At 41.9% G+C, this 20,152-nt stretch overlaps 2 protein-coding genes across 2 annotated transcripts in view; both read right to left on the bottom strand.

Moving 5' to 3' along the window:
- Positions 1-1,747: 1,747 nt before the first annotated feature.
- On the bottom strand, positions 1,748-10,607 carry PRKRIP1 (PRKR interacting protein 1). Its single transcript, XM_069945752.1, has 6 exons — positions 10,450-10,607; positions 8,232-8,310; positions 7,468-7,568; positions 7,124-7,209; positions 3,557-3,603; positions 1,748-2,604 (listed from the first exon to the last, which is right to left on the bottom strand). Exons 1-6 carry the CDS (start codon positions 10,570-10,572, stop codon positions 2,525-2,527), a joined length of 516 nt encoding a protein of 171 aa, XP_069801853.1. The 5' UTR covers positions 10,573-10,607; the 3' UTR covers positions 1,748-2,524.
- A 7,069-nt stretch (positions 10,608-17,676) lies between these two features.
- SH2B2 (SH2B adaptor protein 2) overlaps positions 17,677-20,152 on the bottom strand; it is a 75,492-nt gene continuing 73,016 nt past the window's right edge. The window contains exon 9 of the mRNA XM_069944973.1: positions 17,677-19,312. Within this exon, the coding sequence (XP_069801074.1) occupies positions 19,014-19,312 (299 nt within the window). The 3' untranslated portion in view covers positions 17,677-19,013. The remainder of the gene's footprint in view (positions 19,313-20,152) is intronic.

Raw genomic sequence — 20,152 nt, 5'->3', positions numbered from 1 at the left:
ACGGTTCATGCAGCCCCCACAGAGAACTTTATTATAGGAGCTGCTAAGTCTCTTTTTGCAGATAGGGCATTCCTTAACTTTAGAACGTTCCTTCCTAGTGGATTCCTCCTAAAATTAAACAATGAACTAAAGTGAGCAACTGTGATAAAAGTATGCATCTGGGGAGATCCCCTCTTACCCCACCATACCGCTGGATTCTCTGCAGAAGAGGCTTGGGTAGCATCAGCGCCTTGGGACTCCATCTGACCCAGGATAGTAAGTAGTATGGTCCCACCGCCGGTAATCTCAGTAACAGAAACGGCAGCAAACAAAGCACCAACCAGAGACTGTCACCGAAGTGCAAGGCACTCTGAGTCTCCATTGCTGCTGGTTTAAATTTTGGCGCCAGAACCCGCCTCAGGATCGTCTGGCTCCGCCCCTCCACCGCAGGACCAACTGGCTCCGCCCCCCTCCCGCAGTCACACTTCTGACAGGCCTCCAGGCCCGGAGGCTGTCGATCAAGGCCCACAAGACCTCCCCCATCCGGCCGGAATCCCCCCAAGCGTCAGCGCGTCCACTTCCTGAGACGCGCGCAGGACGCCGCGTCGTGACGACATACGTCCCACCTGCTCTGCACGCGCTCCCAGCAGACAGCACCTACCTAGGGGATGCCGGAGGGGCCAGGAGGACGCGCAGGGACCCGTTCATCTGGAGGTGCTGGAGTCCAGTCTTGGGCAGAGAAGTTGCCTGGGAGTCTGTGAGTCTTCACTGCATCGGTGATCCCCAGCCCTGTGAAGGTCCGTCCTGGAGGAGAGACTCTTCCACGTCCTGCTCCCGCGGGACAGGAAACAGTAACTGGTGTTGGTGAGAGGAGGCGATTCTTTTAAGGTCCAGTGGTCCTGTTTCCTGTCCAATGGGAGTAGGAGGTGGTCCTCTCCAGGGGTGCCGTCATAGGGCGAAAGGGAAATACCTCTTAAGACATATTGCCACTCTGTACTGCATCACTGGGTCAATGCTGTGAGGGCCTGTATTCCCACCTTATGGCGCTGCCCAGACCCTCCTTCCGTTTCCCTTTGATTATGTAAAGTTGAGGATGCAAAATGCATGGAAGACCTGACAGCTCAGTTTTCAACCGCTCTGCCTGCTTCTAAACCAAGGTATAGATATAGATAGCTGAGTGCTAACAGAGAATGGCCTGCTTTTGACCTAGGGAAGAACATAGTGTTTCATAGAGGCTGCCACCATACAGGCTGGATCTGAAACCCTCTATACACATCAGTGGGCTATTTGCTGTATCCAATCGTTAATAAAGCATACTTGTCATTGTGCAGTATGTATATCCCACTGTACCATCAGAGTAGCGCACCACAGAACATATGTATATGAACAGGAGTCCCCTATCCATTGCTGGACTTCCTGCTCCTATACTGCACAGGGGCTCTGCATTTTCAGGATACAGACACGACTGAAAGCCATCAGCCTGCGGCCTACAAGTGATCTGAAGCTGAGGTCGGCTTGGCATAGGAGGCACAATCAGACAGCATGTGGGAGACGAGAAGCGAATAGTGAGCAAATGAGTTTTTTGGTAGCAGGCGCACAACCAACTTAACTATATGGGTTTATACAAGGCAGATTAACACATGTAGGCTTCAGATTTACTGCAGATTTTCTCCACTGATGGTGAAATGACAAAATTTGCAGCAAAGCCTTCTTGTTGCATATTTAGGGGGGAAACTGTATGGCTCCGGCACAAAATCATCAGGTGCAATTATTTAAAAAAATATTTATTTACATAATCCACAGGATTTGGTACATTTCACCAATGTCGATTTAGCTGTAGATTTTCTTCAGTGAGACATAGGATTAAACATACCCACAAATAGACCATAGCAGTAATGCTCATCTCTAATTGTTGCCTATGGGCAATAATTGCCTTTTTGCAATAGAGAAGTTCAAATAAGATCAGATTGTATTGGAATTCTATTGATCTTATAAAAGGAAAACCATATGTAAAGTTTTAGGGACTCTGTTTCTTTACTACCACCGCATGTGAACCTCACCTTAGATCTTATACAGGCAAATATTAGAACAGTTTGTAGCAGCTGTAGGTTTAGCATCAAAAACAGGACTAACTCCCTATAGCAAAATGCAGGAAAACCTGGAAAGAAAACTAGGAAAGTCTCTTCTGCATTGTTTGAGGATCCAAACTTATTTCTTAAAGCTGTGTGACTGACCTGTACAGTTAATAAAGCCGCAAGAAAACCTTACTGTATTTCATAGTTTAGTAGCTGTCTCACTTGTGTAATTCGGGGCAATATTCTAATAAAGAACTATGCTTTTGTCCACTACAAGACTTGCCATGTACAGATATAAATTCCAATTAAATTCCGCCAAGTCCATTGTGTTGGTATATAATCCAGTATATGAGCTCTGAGAACAGAAAAACAGGCTATAATGTACAAGCTGTAACAAATAAATGTAATTATAAGTAGAAAGGTTGTGATATAAACAAAGTCTATAAATAGTCAAATTAATGGAAACAGAACTATTTGTCAGAATTTTCTTCTCCTGAATCGTCAGCACTATCCCCGGTTTCCTGCCCATGCTCCGCGTTTGTGGAGTCATCTAAAAAAAGGAAAACATATTTCAGAAATAAATAGATCACTGCAGACAGACATTGCAATACTTATGCTATACTATATTTACGTAATACTTTATGCTCAATTGTAAGTAAACTCTCCACAGTACTCTAAGTTGATGGCTCTCATTGTCTAAGCAACCAGCTATTGATCTACAGTACAGTAGAAATGATCGACCATCGGAAAATCTTAGGTTCTATTGAACTCGAACCTTGTCGAACCTTCTGCATTTGATTCCTGATGCCTTCCCGGTCCGTGGGGAAGGAGGAGACAGCCGGGTACCGCCTGGAATTCTAGGATTTAGCCTAGGTAATAGGCTGTATCCCGTAATTCCAGACGGTACCCAGCTGTCTCCTCCTTCCCCACGGACCGGGAAGGCATCAGGAATCAAATGCAGAGGGTTCGACAAGGTTCGAGTTCTATAGAACCTAAGATTTTCCAATGTTCGATCATCTCTACAGTACAGTAGCTTTCACATTTAGGTCTGTTTGCATCATCCCCTGCTCTATGTGGACATACTCTTATTCTACTGATCCCATCTTATTCTACTGATCCCATGCTCTTCATCCTAAGTGCCTTCTCCCCGTTTGCATGACTTTATAGGAAATCAAGCATTCCTATTAGCCGAATAACACAACATTTTATTCTACCTGCTGATTGATAGAAGGGAATTGTGTTGGGAATACTGGCAAAACATGGAGCTATGTCCATACAGATAGAAATAAAGGGAATACAAAATAATAAAGGCAGCAGAAGGGGAGCACTGCATAGATGGAACGAACAAACAAAAATTGCTTTTGGCTAAAGGGAATATAAAGCAGAAGTTTTCCTCATCAGTTTACTTAGTGTGCACATACCCTTAAGTTACAAGTTGCATCTGTCTATACTTCACTCATCCATACTTCAGAATGCCAAATAATTTCTTTAAAATTACATACCTTTTCCCTTTATTTTTTTCGCCTTTTTCTTGTCTTTTTTTTTCAGCCTATAGAGGAGAAAAAGGTCACAAAACCATTACACGAGATGAAGAGGCAGTTTTTATATGTAGATTATAGAAAGTAATTTAGTTATGGTCCCCATATAATTTATACTGATGGGTGAACCCACTGCAAGTGGCTGGTATGGATGGCAAAAGTATAAAGTGTATGGATCTCTTCCCACAGTCTGGAGGCAGGGGTCAAATGTAATGGAAAAACTACTGCCCGACTACTTTGTTCTCAGAGAGATAAGCTGCAGCTTATTTGGCTGTGGCTTAACCCTCCCCATAGAGAATACAGGAATGTTTGGTCACACCAAACATTTATGTATATGGGGAGGAGACAGTTATTAAATCTGTATGGCCATCCTTAAAAGGGGTTGTCCGGGATTTTTCATTAAACTAGCACTGCATTGACTTCTGTGGGTGTTGTATGTTTTATATACGCTTTAGTTTTTTTTTTTATTTAAAGCGCTTATTGTGTTCTCAGGCTTAGGGCCCTATTACACGGAGCAATAATCAGCCTAATCAAGCAACACTCAGCCGATGAAAACAATCATCGGCTGATCTTGTCTTTTGGTCCTCACTTAAAATCATAGGCCGCTGATCGCTACCTCTCCACCCTCCTCTTTGACTGTTTATTAGAGCAAGAGACCCAAGATTGTATAGAATGTACTGCATAGACACATTTACTACAGGTACCATGCTTACAAGAAGCCAGCCACCTACACCACACTGTCAGCACCTCAGGTCCACTGTAGGCTGGCACATGTAAGTGTGTACCTATTCCAGGACTACAACTCCTAACATGTATATGTGTGGTAGGGTTTTTAGTCCTACAATAGCTAAAAGATTCAAAATTTCAGGAAAATATAAGTAATAGACACTGCAGTGGTTGCAGATAGCACTTGATATAAAATTGTGTGGTCTCCAGCAACCAAAATCCATCCTGTCTGTATGTATTTTCAAAAGGCAAAAATGCCGACCCCCATTTTGATGAGTTTTGAGCCCAGAATCCTAGTGCAGCAAGGCAATAGTGATAACCACTAAGCCACCATACTGCTGATATTCATTTCTACTAGCACAAAGTCCACTATTTTTAAGAAAAACAACAAACCACAACATCTATAGCTGGATTTGAACCAAAGACCCCAGTATTGCAAGCCAACAGCACTAACCACTGAGACATTTCCCTGCCTATGGGAAGAGTAGACACAGCTAGTTTGAGAGAGGAAGGCGGAGCAAAAGGCTTGCACTGCTGACCCCTGTGACCTGGAATTTTTTTATGTAAATAAACAAACAAGCACAAATCCAAAAAGCAGCAAAAAAAGAGTAACTGTCATATTTTTTTTTTATTGCAGAAATCAGTAGTATAAGCGATTTTAAGAAACTCTGTAATAGGCTTCATCAGCCAAAAAAGCCTCCTTCTGTACTCAAGAAGCAATCTCCCAGCCTCCCCCCCTGACTTCTTATCTGTGCATTATCAGGCAAACACGACTTCATTACAGAGAAGCCAGTGAAGACGCGTTCTGCTCTCTCCATTGTAAGCCTATGAAGGGGGGATGGGCCGAGGGAGATGAGGGAGCAGGAAGAGGTGACATGAAGGTCAGCTGTTTGTAGACTCTCTGGGCACCTAAACCGCAGGATTCTGGGGTCAGAAAGGTCAGTGCTGATCTATGAACTTACTGAGAGAAGATTGCAGGGTGTTGTGCTGTGCAGGACTGCTCTGTGCTCAGTCACTCCTAACAGCCCCTCCCCTCTCCATAGCCACATAATGGAGACAGAAATCCTGCTTCATTTGATGTGAGGGGGGAGGCTGGGAGATTGCTTTTTCACTACAGAAGGAAACTCTTTTAGTACATAAAACCTATTACAGAGTTTCTTAAAATCGCTTGTACTGTTAATATTTAATGTTTTCAGAAAAATGACCCTGAAATGACAGTTACGCTTTAACATTAGAGATGATCGAACACGGCCGATGGTTCGGGTTCCTACGAACCTGAACCTCGGCCCTGTTTGATCATCTCTACTTAACATCCCCTGCCCCCAGTAAAGTGACCTTGAGATAAAATGTTATCTGTCTTGAAAATACCCCTTTATCTGTAAAACATTTCATATGTTATACATAATGCAAAAGTAAGCGATTTTGCATATACTGTACTTTTCATTAGCAAAACATTTAAAAAAAACATTTTAACCCTCTTCTCTTACTATAGGAGTTGACAGCTTGGCTTGTTGCCTAGGATCCCGACCATTGCTTTCTGCACTGTGAGCAGTGGCCAGGCGGTTATGTCACATGGGTGGTTGGGACCTGGTAAGTATGCTTTAATTTCTTCTATGTCTCCCTCTGACATGTCTCCAAGGCTTGGACTGTCTTTGGAGGCATGTGTAATGTGAGAAGGAGACATAGCAATGCAGATCTCATTCAGCACTGCCGTGTCCCATTCTCGATCCCTGCAAGACTCCTCCCCTCACGAACAAGGAAATGAGAGCAGAATGATGCAGCCCTGATCTGAATGGGGGGAGATGAGTGCATATTCCAATTAAAAATAGGATGCATATCACACAGAAGATATGTGTAAAAAGTACATTGAACAAACATAGCCTAACTAGGTAGTGGCTATAAGCTTCTCACATGACTTAGCTAATCAGCTCAACACTAAATTGTTACTGATCTGCTCTTTTGCAGGAGATTCTGTTTTGCCTAAAATCCCTAATCATGTTTTTAAGCTCTTTAATGGGTCAGCCATGGGTCAGCCTTTCAGGGCCACTACCTCCAGTGGGTGGCACTACAGAGGCACCTTTCTTCCTCCTACAGGAAAGCCGGTCTGTATTCTCTTTTTATTGCCTGACCATGTAACTCTCTCTACATCAGCTAGCGGTCTCTACAAGTATAATCAATATCCCACTGTATATTATATCTGTGCTGTCAGTACAAATGGCAAAACTAACTCTAGAATCAGTTAGGTCATGTCCTTATTTTTATGCATTATAAAACCCCAATCAACATGCACGGTACATTCATGAGACTTGTGCTATATAGTTACCCTCACCAAGCACTTAAAATGTAATAACCTGCAGCTGGTGTCAGCAGTGCATCATTCAGCTATACCTTCCATGATAAAAAAAAAAAATCTGCCCTGTAGCATCTGCTAGATATAAACATTAGCAGATCTGTAAAGAGACAGTAATTTGAACAAATTTTACATAAATCAATGGTACACAATGTGTCTTATCATAGAAAGAGCCTCTTTCTTTGCTTATCAGCCTCCTTCCCTGTGCCCCCCCACACCTCTTCTAAACTCATCGTTCTCTCTGAAAAGTCCGTTCGATTATTGGTTTGTTCTTTGTGTGCTTGGTTAAAAACTTTGTTTGCCAACTGTATTGCCGTTGTATAGCAAACACATCGAATGCAAAACTAAAATTGTTAAGGAGTCTGAAAAAATCTTTCATGAAGAGTTACAATGTGCAGACTTGGCTAAAACATTGTGACACACTTTAGATCAAATAACTAAAATGCAAGACCCACCGTTTTAATCTTCGCTTTGCAGTTCTCTCCTCAGCCTGGATTTGGTTCTCCCTTAGTTTTCTTTGGAACTCTTCATCTAATTTTTGCTAAAGGGGAGAAGAAAAAAAAAAAAGCCATTAGAGAATCCCATGTTTGGTTTAATATTGTCCTAGGATAACTCCACAGTTGCTGTATTCAGTTTCCTCACATTTCTATTATGTGACATTACTGCTCAATGATTTTTTTCTAATATTTAGACAGAATCACAAATCACACAGACACTCTAAATTAGTGATGGGCAGAATTGAGAGCATATAGTACAATCACCAGATGATTTGTTTATCTTCGTATAGGATACAACGTACCTTCTCAGACATGGAATCCATAAATTCTTGTCTCTGATACTCTCTGCGACGAAGGTGTCGATACACGTGAAACTCTCCGCTGCCAGCCCCAGCACTGGACCCTGGCAGGAACAATGGAAGAGTAGATAAGATGAATTGTCAAAAGTTTATGAATGAAACACCATAATGGGGTGTATGCCTTTTATCTGCATCATGGTCACACTGTCAGATTGCAGTAGTAAAATTATAAAACCTGTAACAAGGTTCGAGCTAGGTGAAATGAACTTGTGAAACACTGACGCTCACTTGTGACAAATGCTGTACACACACTGATTGTATAAAAGGCTAAAAAGCCGTGCCTGGATCATGCAGTGTATTTTAAATTTTATAACTGGCATTTCAGAAAACATTTAGCTGCAGTGTTTTGTGGGTTTTTTGCAAAAAATAAAAATAAAATCCACCACAGCAATTGCTATTAACAATCAGGATTCTGATTTCATTCTCCAAAAGGTGCCTGAAGAATAATGGCTTTGATAGGATTCTGTCAGCAATATCTATACATTTCTCATACCCCAGTTTTGATAAATCTATATTGTGCACATAAAGTAGCAGTTCGCGATGAGCGGATTTACAGTAATAAAGTGCAGCACTTTGTAATCTCTGAAATCCACTCATCAGTCTGATTTCGGAGACAAAGCGCTTTGCTCAGTTATTACTGTAAATTCGCTCATCTCTACTAGCAGTGTTCAGTTCAGTGTTAAAAATATATGTAAAGCAATGTTTACCCATGACATCTCTGACAAACTCTGGGGCAGATCTTGGTGTCCATTCTTTTGGCCTTTCAGGTATTGGAGCCGGCTTTTCCTGCAGTAAATAGGATTTGTTTTAATCCATTAAGCTAGTGCAATCATTAAAAGGGGTTATCCTGAGATTAAAATGACTGACCAGCCTGACCACTGGGACCAGCCTGAGTCTGACCACTGGGACCACCACTGATTATGATGATGGAGTCCTAAATGAATAGACCTATCCAATAGAGAGTAAATGGAGTGGTGCCTGCACATGTACAATACTGCTGCTCCATTCACTTAGGGGACATGGCCTCCTCATGATTGGTGGCAGTCAAACCCTCATTGATCAGCTAGTTTGGGAATAACTCTAAAATTTCATTCACATGTACGTAATATACAGATGATATATGGTTTGTATGCCAGCTGTATATCACAGACTGAAGTCTTTATTTCTTTTAGGACTCGTTACATGATATTTCATTATAATAGTGAGCTCCGTAATGGCTAGAGCAGTACATAACTGAACTGACACCTATAGTGCTTCAACTGTTTCAGAGCTCACTGTATCATAATAAATGATGATGCAGGGAATCCTAAAAGAGGTGAAAAGTTCAGTCTGTGATATACAGCTGGCATACAGACAGTATATAACAGACATGTGAACACAGTCTTAGGGTCCTATTACACCAACAGATTATCTGACAGATTTTTTTTTAAAACCAAAGCCAGGAATGGACTATAAACATAGAACATATATTAAAGGAAAGACTGAGATTTCTCCTCTTTTTAAAACCATTCCTGGATTTGGTTTAAAAAAATATGTCAGATAATCTGTTGGTGCAATAGGGCCCTTAGTCTTGAGATACCCCTTTAAACCCATTACCAGCTTCCTGCTGTTAATCACGTGACCCCGGGATCCATTAGAGAATGTGCTGCAGTAGGCATTCTATACAAAGGTCTCACTGAGTACAATGTATCTGAAATCAGAGACAAACACAGTAAAAAAGGGAAAAATTGAGCACATCTATGACTCTGTTCACACGGCAGGTTGCAAACTGCTTGTGGCTAAAATACACACAAAAAAACAGAAGGTGCAACAGCAACCCACAGGTGCAAGGGCCTACCGTATATACTCCTCCCAGTGTACACCCGACAAACACCTGCCCTGTGGATATTAAAAAGTGAGGATCTTAGCAAACTATTTGATCAAACAGAGTGTATCATGTCACCAATGTTAAGGCGTCCTCAGAGACATAGTCCTACTCTAGCATTTTCACTCTGTTTGATCAAATAGTTTGCCAAGATCCTTACTTTTTAATATCTACAGAGCAGGTGTTTACCGTGTGTACACTGGGAAGAGTATATACAGTGAGCCCTTGCACCTGTGGGTTGCTGTTGCACCGGCCCATCTATCCTATCATGATAGGGTACTGCTGGGCAGCAAAAATTACATTGGCACAAAAGTATTTTTGTAATTCATGAAAAACCTCAGTCAAGTTCCTCTAAGCAGAGATCATTCTATCTATTCATACATATTATTTCCATAAGAAAACACTCCTGATTAAAGGGGTACTCCGGGCTGGGTTTTTTTTTGCCTATGGCTGGGCAGGAGGTGGATGAGGGCAATAACGTCCCCTTACCTCCCTGCATCCCGCCGCTCCCGATCCGCGCTGCCCGGCCACTTCCTGGTCTTTGACGCGGGCTTGAGACGTGACAAGTCCACACAGCCAGTCAGTGGCAGAGATGGGATCCCACCTCTTCCACTGACTGGCTGAGCCGACTTGAAAGGTCACGTTTCAAGCCCCTGCAGGGACCAGGAAGTGGCGGGCAGCGCGGATCGGGAGCGGCGGGATCCAGGGAGGTAAGGGGACGTTATTGCCCTCATCCACCTCCTGCCCAGCCATAGGCAAAAAAGCCCCCAGCCCAGAGTACCCCTTTAATAGTAGAAACACGTGTTTCCCTCTATCCATAGATAGTAGTACTATCACACTGTAGTAAGGGCTGCAGCTATCTATAGGGCAGTGTTCCCCAACCTGTGGGAAAACTACAACTCCCATGATGCAATGCCTGGACAGTAAATTATAGTGTTTGCAGCTGCTGAGGTGCCACAGGTGGGTAACACTGCTGTAGGTCATACACCGCTGAGCCCTCACCCTCCCTGATGCATATACCCTGCGGAGCCCGAGCCGCCCTCTCTGCCCTGGCAGCTCACCGGGTTCCTCAGCAGCCGCTCCAGCTTCAGCCTCTGCTCGTCGGTGGCATTTTTCGGGATAATCAGCGGCTGCTGCTCCTTTTTCGGTCGCGCAGGTTTCACAGCTCCGGTATCTGCCGCCATGCTTACGCTCTTGTTTACAGCGTCGCCGACTAATGACGTCACTACGGCACGGCCCCGACCCAGTTATTTCCGCCTAATTACCTTACTGCTAGCGGCGCCTGGCGGCGGTGCGGTGTAATTACAGCAGAACAGAAGACATGTATAGTGTGCAGTAGCGGGCTGCCGCACTGGTCCCTACTGCACTGCTGTCAGCCATTGTCTTGTGGAGCGCTGTACACAGAAGAGAACATTAGGCTGACATCCCATACGTATTGTATCCATGGTCAATGGCAAGTGGTTCACATCCATGCGCCACGAGCTTAGGTCCTGTTCACATCTGCTCCATAGGGGCCTGATAGGAAAAAAAAACCCTCTGGTGTCCCTGCTATGTGTGGGCGCAGTGTGCGATGTAAAATGGTACTCTGGAGTTTGTTTGTTTTTTCTCTTTCAGATCAACTGGTTTCAGAAAGTTATACAGATTTGTAATTTACTCCTGTTTAAAAATATAATGTCTTCTAATACCTATCAGCTGCTGTATGTCCTGCAGGAAGTGGTGTGTTCTTTCCAGTCGGACACAGTGCTTTCTGCTGCCACCTCCGTCCATGTAAGCTGATAAGAACTGTCCAGAGCAGGAGAGGTTTTCTATAGGGATTTGCTCAGGGGCGTAGCAAGGATTCATGGGGCCCCCCTACACACTATAAATATATATGTGTGTAATATATATATATATATATATATATATATATATATATATATATATATATATATATAAATATTCAGTGATGCTGCAAAAAAAAAAGGCAGAATCCTGCGTGCAGCCACAACAGTGACTGGCAGATGAGAAAGCCAAAGTCTGCTTCATCCACTGTATTTACCTATAACAGCGTATTAGGAGCCTCATGGTTATATACATGTAGGTGCAGGAGCAGACTACCTTTTGCTTAACCCTTTATTTACTGCAGTGTGTAAGTGACCCAGTGTTCTCTTACATGCTGCAACACAAACAAAGAGTTAATACAGAAGACAAGTAGCTCTCTCCTTCTCTACTCCTGCACCGATAACCCCTGACCTCTGCAGGAGGTCAGAGGTTATCAGAGTAGTGAGGCAGAGAGCTCATTGTTAACCCTTTTTTGTGTTGCAGCATGTAAGAGAACACTGGGTCACTTAAACATTGCAGTACATAAGGGGTTAAGCAAAAGGACACAAGACACACTTATCTTCCCTGGGCCCCCTCCCTCCACAGGCCCCATAGCAACCGCCTTTCCTGCCTCTTTGGTAGCTACACCACTGGATTTGCTGCTGCTCTGGACAGTTCCTGACATGTACAGAGGTGGCAGCAGAGATCACTGTGTCAGACTGGAAAAAATAGTCCACTTCTGCAGGGCATACAGCAGCTTATAAGTATTGCAATACTTGAGATTTTTTTAAGAGAAGTAAATTACAAATCTATATAACTTTTTGAAACAGTTGATTTGAAAGAAAAAGAGTTTTGCTGCATAACCCCTTTAACATTTCTAATGTTTCTCACTGAGCCATAGGAATGGCTACATTTGGAGCATATTCAGATTGCTCTATCAGAACATATTGTAATACATTGTTGGAAACAGATGGAAACAATTCTATTACTGTCCAGACCAGTCATTTATAGACTAATAGAGACTAACAGTGTGTTTTATACTTATTACTTCTTCGTTCATGATTCTTTTTTCATATCTATATATTTTATGTTGTGTATTGTATCTAACCACACCGGCCCTGTGGCAATACCTAGATTTTACAGTTGATATATAAAGTGTTTTTGATATCATATCTGGACTTCTTGAACAATCTTACACTGGAACCTTGAGGATTGTTTATATATTTTTTGTCTTTGCTATATAATGTTTGACTCCACATTGAGACACACTTTAAACCCTTTTTGCTAATTTTATATGTTGACTCCACAAGGAACTAAAGGTACTAATAGACTGGACCATTCATAGTTACTGTGTAGTATGACTTCACTAAGGAATCTATTAGATGGGGCGATAACAGTTCAATGAATAATGTAATAATGGAACTGAGCCTATTACATGGCTTGAAGATTGTTAATATCCATGCAGCCCTTGCCCTAAACTGTTATACTTTACCTCTCTGTGCTCCTGGTGTTCCCCTGCCCTCTGCTTGCTTCCCAGTGCCGCGGCTGTAGCTTCAGAGCGATCTCTGAGCTGACAAGCTGCTTAGCCAATCACTGGACCGGTGATTGGCTGAGCGGCCTGTCAGACAGGCCCCTCTAAAGATGCAGCCACTGGGAATCAAGCAGAGGGCAGGGGAACTCCAGGAGCACGGAGAGGTAAAGTATAAGGCTATGTTCTCATGTAGTAAGAGACCGGCCGTTCCGTGACCCGGCCAGGTCACAGAACGGCCAGTCTATCAAAAAATCATTCGGGCCGGTACTGCGATGGATGATCTTTGCAGCCACAGAGTTCTGATGCAGGTGCATCCGTGCGCGCCCGCATCAGAATTCCCCACTGCACACTATAGTGTGCACTGACAGGATTTTCTGCGGTCACTATTCACTGAATAACAGCGGCAGAAAACTGACGTCAGCGTATACTATGTGTATATGCTCCAGCTGGGATTCCATAGAAGACAAGGCAATGTATCTTTTCGTAAAAAGTACGACCGTTGTTGCCGATTGCAACAACGGCCATACATTTACGAAAAGATACGTTGTGTGAACATAGCCTAACAGTGTAATCAATCAGTAGCTGTCTGGTGCGCATCACTATTACACGCATAGATGCGCGGTTGGTGTCCGACCATTTGTCACGATTGTTGTCATCGGCTGATCTTGTCTCCATTACACACCGCGATAATCAGCCGAATCAATCTGGTTTGGCCGATTATTGCTCCATGTAATCCGAGCCTAATGGTGAGTTTACACAGACAGATTTATCTGACAGATCTTTGAAGCCAAAACCAGGAACAGACTATAAACAGGGATCAAGTCATAAAGGAAAGACTGGGATCTATCCTCTTTTCAAATCTATTCCTGGCTTTGGCTTCCAAAATCTGTCAGATAAATCTTTCTGTGTAAACGCACCCTAAGGCTGGGAGGACAATACAGTCTATTGTTATCCAGTGAAGTCACTGTGAAGATGACAGGCAGCTTACGATTTGATTGTCTTCTGTGTTGCCAAGATCCTACATTGTATCAGGCGTTCCATACGTTCATATGGACCCATCTCATCTCAGTTACACTGTCACACAAATCACCAAGGCATACTTAAGCATCTTTATTAACGACTTTAAAAGGAACATACACTAAAAGGAAAGGAAACATAGAAATAGTTATTACATTACCAAAAACCTCTATTTCTTCCACGTGTGTATTTTGGCAGTCTTTTAATTATGTAACAATTATACAACAACACAAATGTATACACTTGGTCTACATGTTTACAGCATTGTCTAAAAATAAAACATTTATAGTAATCATTGACCGTCTTCATTGCGGTAACAGAAATCACGTCAAACCAAAGGTGCTTTTCTTCTTTTCAAAATGTCCGAATGGCATTATCTCAAACTCACAGCCAAACCCATAGAATACCCCATAGAGTTCTAATGCAGCAATATAACAGAATTATCACAGAAATAGAGAACGGAGAAAAAGCACGATTTCTGAACGTCCAAGTCCTGAATGTGTTCAAACAAGTCATGAGAATTTTTTTTTGACCATGTCTCTTAATGGAGATATTATATATATATATATATATATATATATATATATATATTACATATCTTTGCATGTGGGGTTTTACACGGCGCACTATTCCACTGTGCTTCCTCTTTGCAATATAATGGATTTCTGGGATGAGCAGGCTTCTTAAAGGTGACAACTCATTTATTAGGCCAGTGCTACAAATAATAGGACAGATGGTGAGAAGTAAACTGAAGCCCTAGATATTAGACCATATTGAGTGCATTTAAAAAAAAAAAAAATTCTGGTGACGCAAAACACTCTAAATGCTCTAAAAAGGGATTTTAAAAAGCTGTTGTCAAAGCCAAACAACTCCTTGTAAAACATAATATTTCATATTTAAAAAAAATACCTTTCATTAGATACTTTTACTGATGTGATTTTGTGCATTAAACTGAGCAACTGTTTATACGATTATTTGTATTTGACTGAAATTTTATGAAAGTGTGTAACCAGGCCTTTACATTTTATAGTACAGAACTAATGTGGAATTATTGTTACCATCACAAATAGTGACATGCCCTAATCCTCAATATCTTTTAAAGTATCCCTATCATTTCATATGACTTTCAGAATCGACTGTGTAGCACTAATTCTGGCCAATTCTGGCAATTACATGATCCTGCATTTACCAGTTCTTCCAACTGCATGCTTCACCTGTAAATATCCGGAGATGGTGGAGACCAGCTCCTATGATGTCTCCCATGCAGAGCAAAACAGAAGAGATCTTGCCTTCTCATATAACTACATGCATGGAAGCAGTAGCAGCATGGAGGACATTACACAGCAGTACTGAGCAGTGCTGATGCAAATCCAGCAATGGAATAAAACAGAACACTTACAGGAGCAGTAGCAGTGTCTCTCAGCATGTGTATGTCTTTTTCTGTGTATTTACCCCCTCTTCCCCCTTCTCTCTCCATAGTTTTCTGTCTATAGCAGCTGTAACCTGATCCCTCAGTGAGCTGATAATCCATCTTCATGTCTGTCTCTCTAAAGATTAATTTTACCAGTCAATTTAGAGTGAATAAATGATCAGTGCAGCAGGGAAGAAAAGGAGTCTCAAAAGTAGAGAAAGAATCATGTTTCTGTTTGAAGGTATATGAACAGGGAGCTGAGCTGCAGTTACAGGAGGCCACCACTACACAGGGAACAGAGACAAACTGCTTCCGGGCCCGTTCACCTATAGTGCAGGTGCCAAAGAGCTGATCGGTTGGGGTGTCAGGTGTTGGCACCTTGCTGATCAGAGACTGATGAGTTATTCAGTGAATAGGTCATCAGTCTTTTTTGCCCAAAAAAACACTTTAACTTAACCAATTTACCAGAGAACCGTTTTTGAGAACCAGACGCTGCATGAGCCACACACACATTATCGAATGTATGCAGAACACATCACTAAAAACTACTTAACTCAGTGGGAAGGCTAAGAGTCAGTTCACACTGAGAAAAACGGCGGAAAAACGTAGTGCTCAGTGTCTTAATGGGAATTGATATGTCAATTTTTTGAGCGGAGGCGCGGGCGCTCTCTCATCAAGACACTGCAGGACACTGGGCATGGCAGGATTCCACCGTTTTTGCTCAGTGTGAACTGGCCCTAAGACCGTGTTCACACACTTTGCAGTTTCAGTACTGCAGCATTTTCACTGAAATTATGCAGTACCATGACACACCAGAACTGCAATGAAACTGCAATATGTGAACACAGCCTAATAACTCTATGTCAAGTTTGTTATATGTATACATTGGAATGGATGCCATCACAGGAAAAGTAGTAGATTTCCAAAACAGGGGCAGGTGTTATTCTAGAAATTGTCCTTTTATGCTCTCCTTTGACTTATGAACAGTCAATGTGTTCATATAACATAAGATGGGCAATAATAAGTCTATGAAGCAAACAAACCCACTAGATAAGCTGTATAGAATAATTGTACCATGCATGATGCAACACAGTAAGGACTAAAGGACTATATTTGCCCGATTAGATGTAGACTTGCAATCTACCCTGCTGGTGCTAGTTTTGCTTATGCTGGAGATACAATGAAACTTGTGCCATGTACTCAAGTAAAATTATGACATTTGGATGATATTTGAATAGCCCAATAGAAGAGTTGTGTGTATCTGCTCTATAAAGGGGAACAATCTCCATCATCTTCTATGGGGTGGGCAACTACAGTATCAATGGTCAAGGATCTCAATGAATGAAAGTTGTGATCATAAGCTCCGCTGCTGGCAGTCTAGCCATTAGGCCATGTTTAGACTTAGATTTCGTAACTAAACCATGCCGGGATGAATTGTGCTGAAGAGTTCACCTATGTGCTTCTGCGACAGGAAGAGACGGATAGCAAAGAAACAAGGGAGTCCAAAGAATTATGGTAACTGCTGATGGTCTCTTATATTCCCAAACTTGCAAGGTTATATAACCATACTGATAATACCTGAATATACTTGAGCAGAATTTTTAACCACCACCTAAATATGATAAGCTGTAAGGCTGGGCTCTCAGGGCGCTGCAGGTATTGTTGGAAATGAAAGACAAATGGCGCAGCATACTGAAGTATTTTACATGCCTGATACCTTTGCAGAAACCCAACGATCCGTCTATTTTCTCATGTCTGCAGCTTTAGGCTATGTTCACACTATGTATATTTCAGTCAGTATTGTGGTCCTTATATTGCAACCAAAACCAGGAGTGGATTAAAAACACAGAAAGGATCTGATCACACAATGGTGAAATTGAGTGGATGGCCGCCATATAACAGTAAATAACGGCCATTATTTCAATACAACAGCCGTTTTAAAATAACAGCAAATATTTGCCATTAAATGACGGCCATCCACTCAATTTCAACATTGTGTGAACAGAGCCTTTCTGTGTTTTTAATCCACTCCTGGTTTTGGTTGCAATATAAGGACCACAATACTGAATGAAATATACATAGTGTGAACATAGCCTTAAAGGGAATGTGTCATCTATGTTTTCTTTTACTGATTAGAATTAGATACAAAAACCTGTGATTTTATTCTAATCTGTGTCTATTTTCTGACTAGTTTTATTTATTTTACTTTTTGTACATTGCTATGGGGGCGGCCATCTTGCCTGGACTTTTCTTAAAGGGGTTACAAAAGGGTGCTACAAAAACATGGCCACTTTCTTTCAGAGACAACACAACTGTTGTCTCCAGTTAAGGTGCGGTTCGCAATTAAAGGGGTTATCCAGCGCTACAAAAACATGGCCACTTTCCCCCTACTGTTGTCTCCAGTTTGGGTGGGGTTTTGAAACTCAGTTCCATTGAAGTAAATGGAGCTTAATTGCAAACCGCACCTGAACTGGAGACAACAGTAGGGGGAAAAGTGGCCATGTTTTTGTAGCGCTGGATAACCCCTTTAAGCTCCATTCACTTCAATGGAACTGAGCAGCAAAACCCGCCCAAGCTGGAGACTAGAGTGGGGCTGTCTCTGGAACCTTTTAACAAGATTTAGTGACATGCTTTACATGGACATAAACAACAAAAGACAGACTCTGTCCGCTTGAGATAAATGTAAAACATTACTGAGCACACTTTGTAAAAGTTGAAAAGGTAATTACACAGGGAGCTGCTATAGTCTTCTCTATCTACTGGTGTCACATGTCGCTGCAATGCTGTACAGGTCACTTTACAGCAGCCTCACTAAAGGCTCAGCTCACTTTTAGCCCCAGTGGTGAGAATGAAAAGTGCAAGATATCAGGATTATTTTATGATATAAATAGAAAAATGGAAAATAAGAAAAAATGCCACCAAAAATTCTTAAAAAATATGCTTTAACATAAAAAATTATTTGTACAATAAGTCACTTTCTGATGACACATTCCCTTTAAACATGGTGTAGAGCTGACAGATGCCCTGTAACAGATCCTCTAATAAGTAATCTGCTCTACCAGTGCTGCATTTATATAGGACATACTGTGCAGGAACATATTCTGCTCAATCCCTGACCAATGAAAATACATTTTGCCAGGTTAACTATAGGGCATTTATTTTAGTGAGGAGAGAAACAGAAACAGCGCCGCCTCTGTTAATGGGCTATATAGATGAGCTTTAGCTTTAAAAATTAACTATCAGCAGGTTAGACAAATCTAACCTGCTGTCAGCGCCCTAGTGCACAGAGTGTACTGAGGATGAAGGTATATGTCTGTTACCTTAATCCTCTGCACCATTTCTGTGCTATTTAATCTGTAATCCTCTGCCCGGTAAGCCGCTAGGAGCACTGATCCCCAGTAACAATCCGGCCTCCCCCTCAATTGATAATCATTAGAAGTTTTCCTAACGGTCTACTGTGCATTTAAGTATAATAAGCGCGGTAATGGTGCCAAGGATGAAGATAACAGACATACCTTCATCCTCAGCGCCCCATACCCACTATGGAGCTATCAGCAGGTTAGATTTGTATAACCTGCTGATAGTTCCCCTTTAAGGAATGCCTACTTTCCATTAAATGGCTCAATTTATATTACATTGATCAAAAAATCTGTAGCCATCTTTGATTACAGCTGGACTTCAGACAGCTAAAATAGGAATTGGTAGAAGCTTATGCCATTGGATTTTAGGACATCAGGCCATACATTTTGGGTTCTGTTATTGGTTTGGCTTCTTACAGTGTCAAGTAGTTTACTAATAATTTTGTGCAATATTACATGATTTAGAACTGTGGAAAACTGTTAGTGCTGTGGTTGAAAATGTATTTTTTAATAAAAAGAATATTGATTTTCGACAGCCCTTGTCCTACTCCGAGACCCATCGCTTTCATGGTAGTCTTCTGTGCTCCCGTTGGATGATTCCAGCAAAAGTTCTGCACTGTTGCTTCGGCTTCTGGCACCAAGAGTCCCTTCCACTCTCTGATATGCTGGGTGTGTAGTGGAAGATGGGTTTTCTGGTGGGGTTACAGGCTGGGCACTTGTTCCACCAGAACTAGAAAAGTAGTGTTGGGATTGAGTTTCAGTCCTGCAGCTTTGTTGCTGGAAACCAGCACCAGAGGGTCCAGGTTCTTGAAAGGGATAAAAGAACACATTAAAATACTGATCAAATATCCTAAAAGATCATCTATAAACCTGTTGCTGCATAGTTAGAGTCACTGTCGTTTAAATTTTTTTTGCAGAAATCAATAGTACAGGTGATTTAAAAAAAAACTTTGTAATTGGGTTTATTAGCTGAAAAATGCATTTTTCTCATGAAAAAGCAGTTTGAAGCTCTCTTCCCTGTCTTCATGGTTCTCTTATGGAGAGGGGAGGGGTGGAGGAAGATGAGGCACCAAAACAGCACAACAAAGAGTTAATTTACAGCTACATCATCTGGCTATCTCCTCTGAAGTCAGCACTGACCTCTCTGACCTCTGAATACCAGCTTTCACACAGCTCTCACTGTGTAATTATTTGTTGTCTGCTCTCTGCTTGCGACTAATCTCCCTCCTCCCCCCTCCCCTCTCCATAGGTTACACAAGGCTCGACTAATGTAAAAGAGTCGAGATTTCCTGATAATGAGCAGTGAATTAAAGAGAGGGGGTGGGGACCTTGGAAAAGTCTTTTTGAATGCAGATAATGGCATATTTGCCTAATAAACCCAATTACAAAGTTTCTTAAAATCGCCTGTACTATTGATTTCTGCAAAAAAAAACAAAAAAACAACAGTGACACTTTAAAGACAATCTGGCCACTGTCCATTAATCAATGTTATAAAACGTTTTTGATATTACAAAAGTCAAAATAAATTACAAGAAGAAGATGCCATATTAGGGGTAGGTTCACATCTGCTTTGGAGTTCTGTCCGACATCTCTGCCTGTTTATTTAGCAGGACCTGAGTGGACAAAAAACAACAAAAACCACTGCG

This window comes from Dendropsophus ebraccatus, chromosome 11 (genome assembly GCF_027789765.1).
Source record: "Dendropsophus ebraccatus isolate aDenEbr1 chromosome 11, aDenEbr1.pat, whole genome shotgun sequence".
Lineage (NCBI taxonomy): Eukaryota > Metazoa > Chordata > Amphibia > Anura > Hylidae > Dendropsophus > Dendropsophus ebraccatus.
This window is presented reverse-complemented; position numbering and strand designations above follow the sequence as displayed.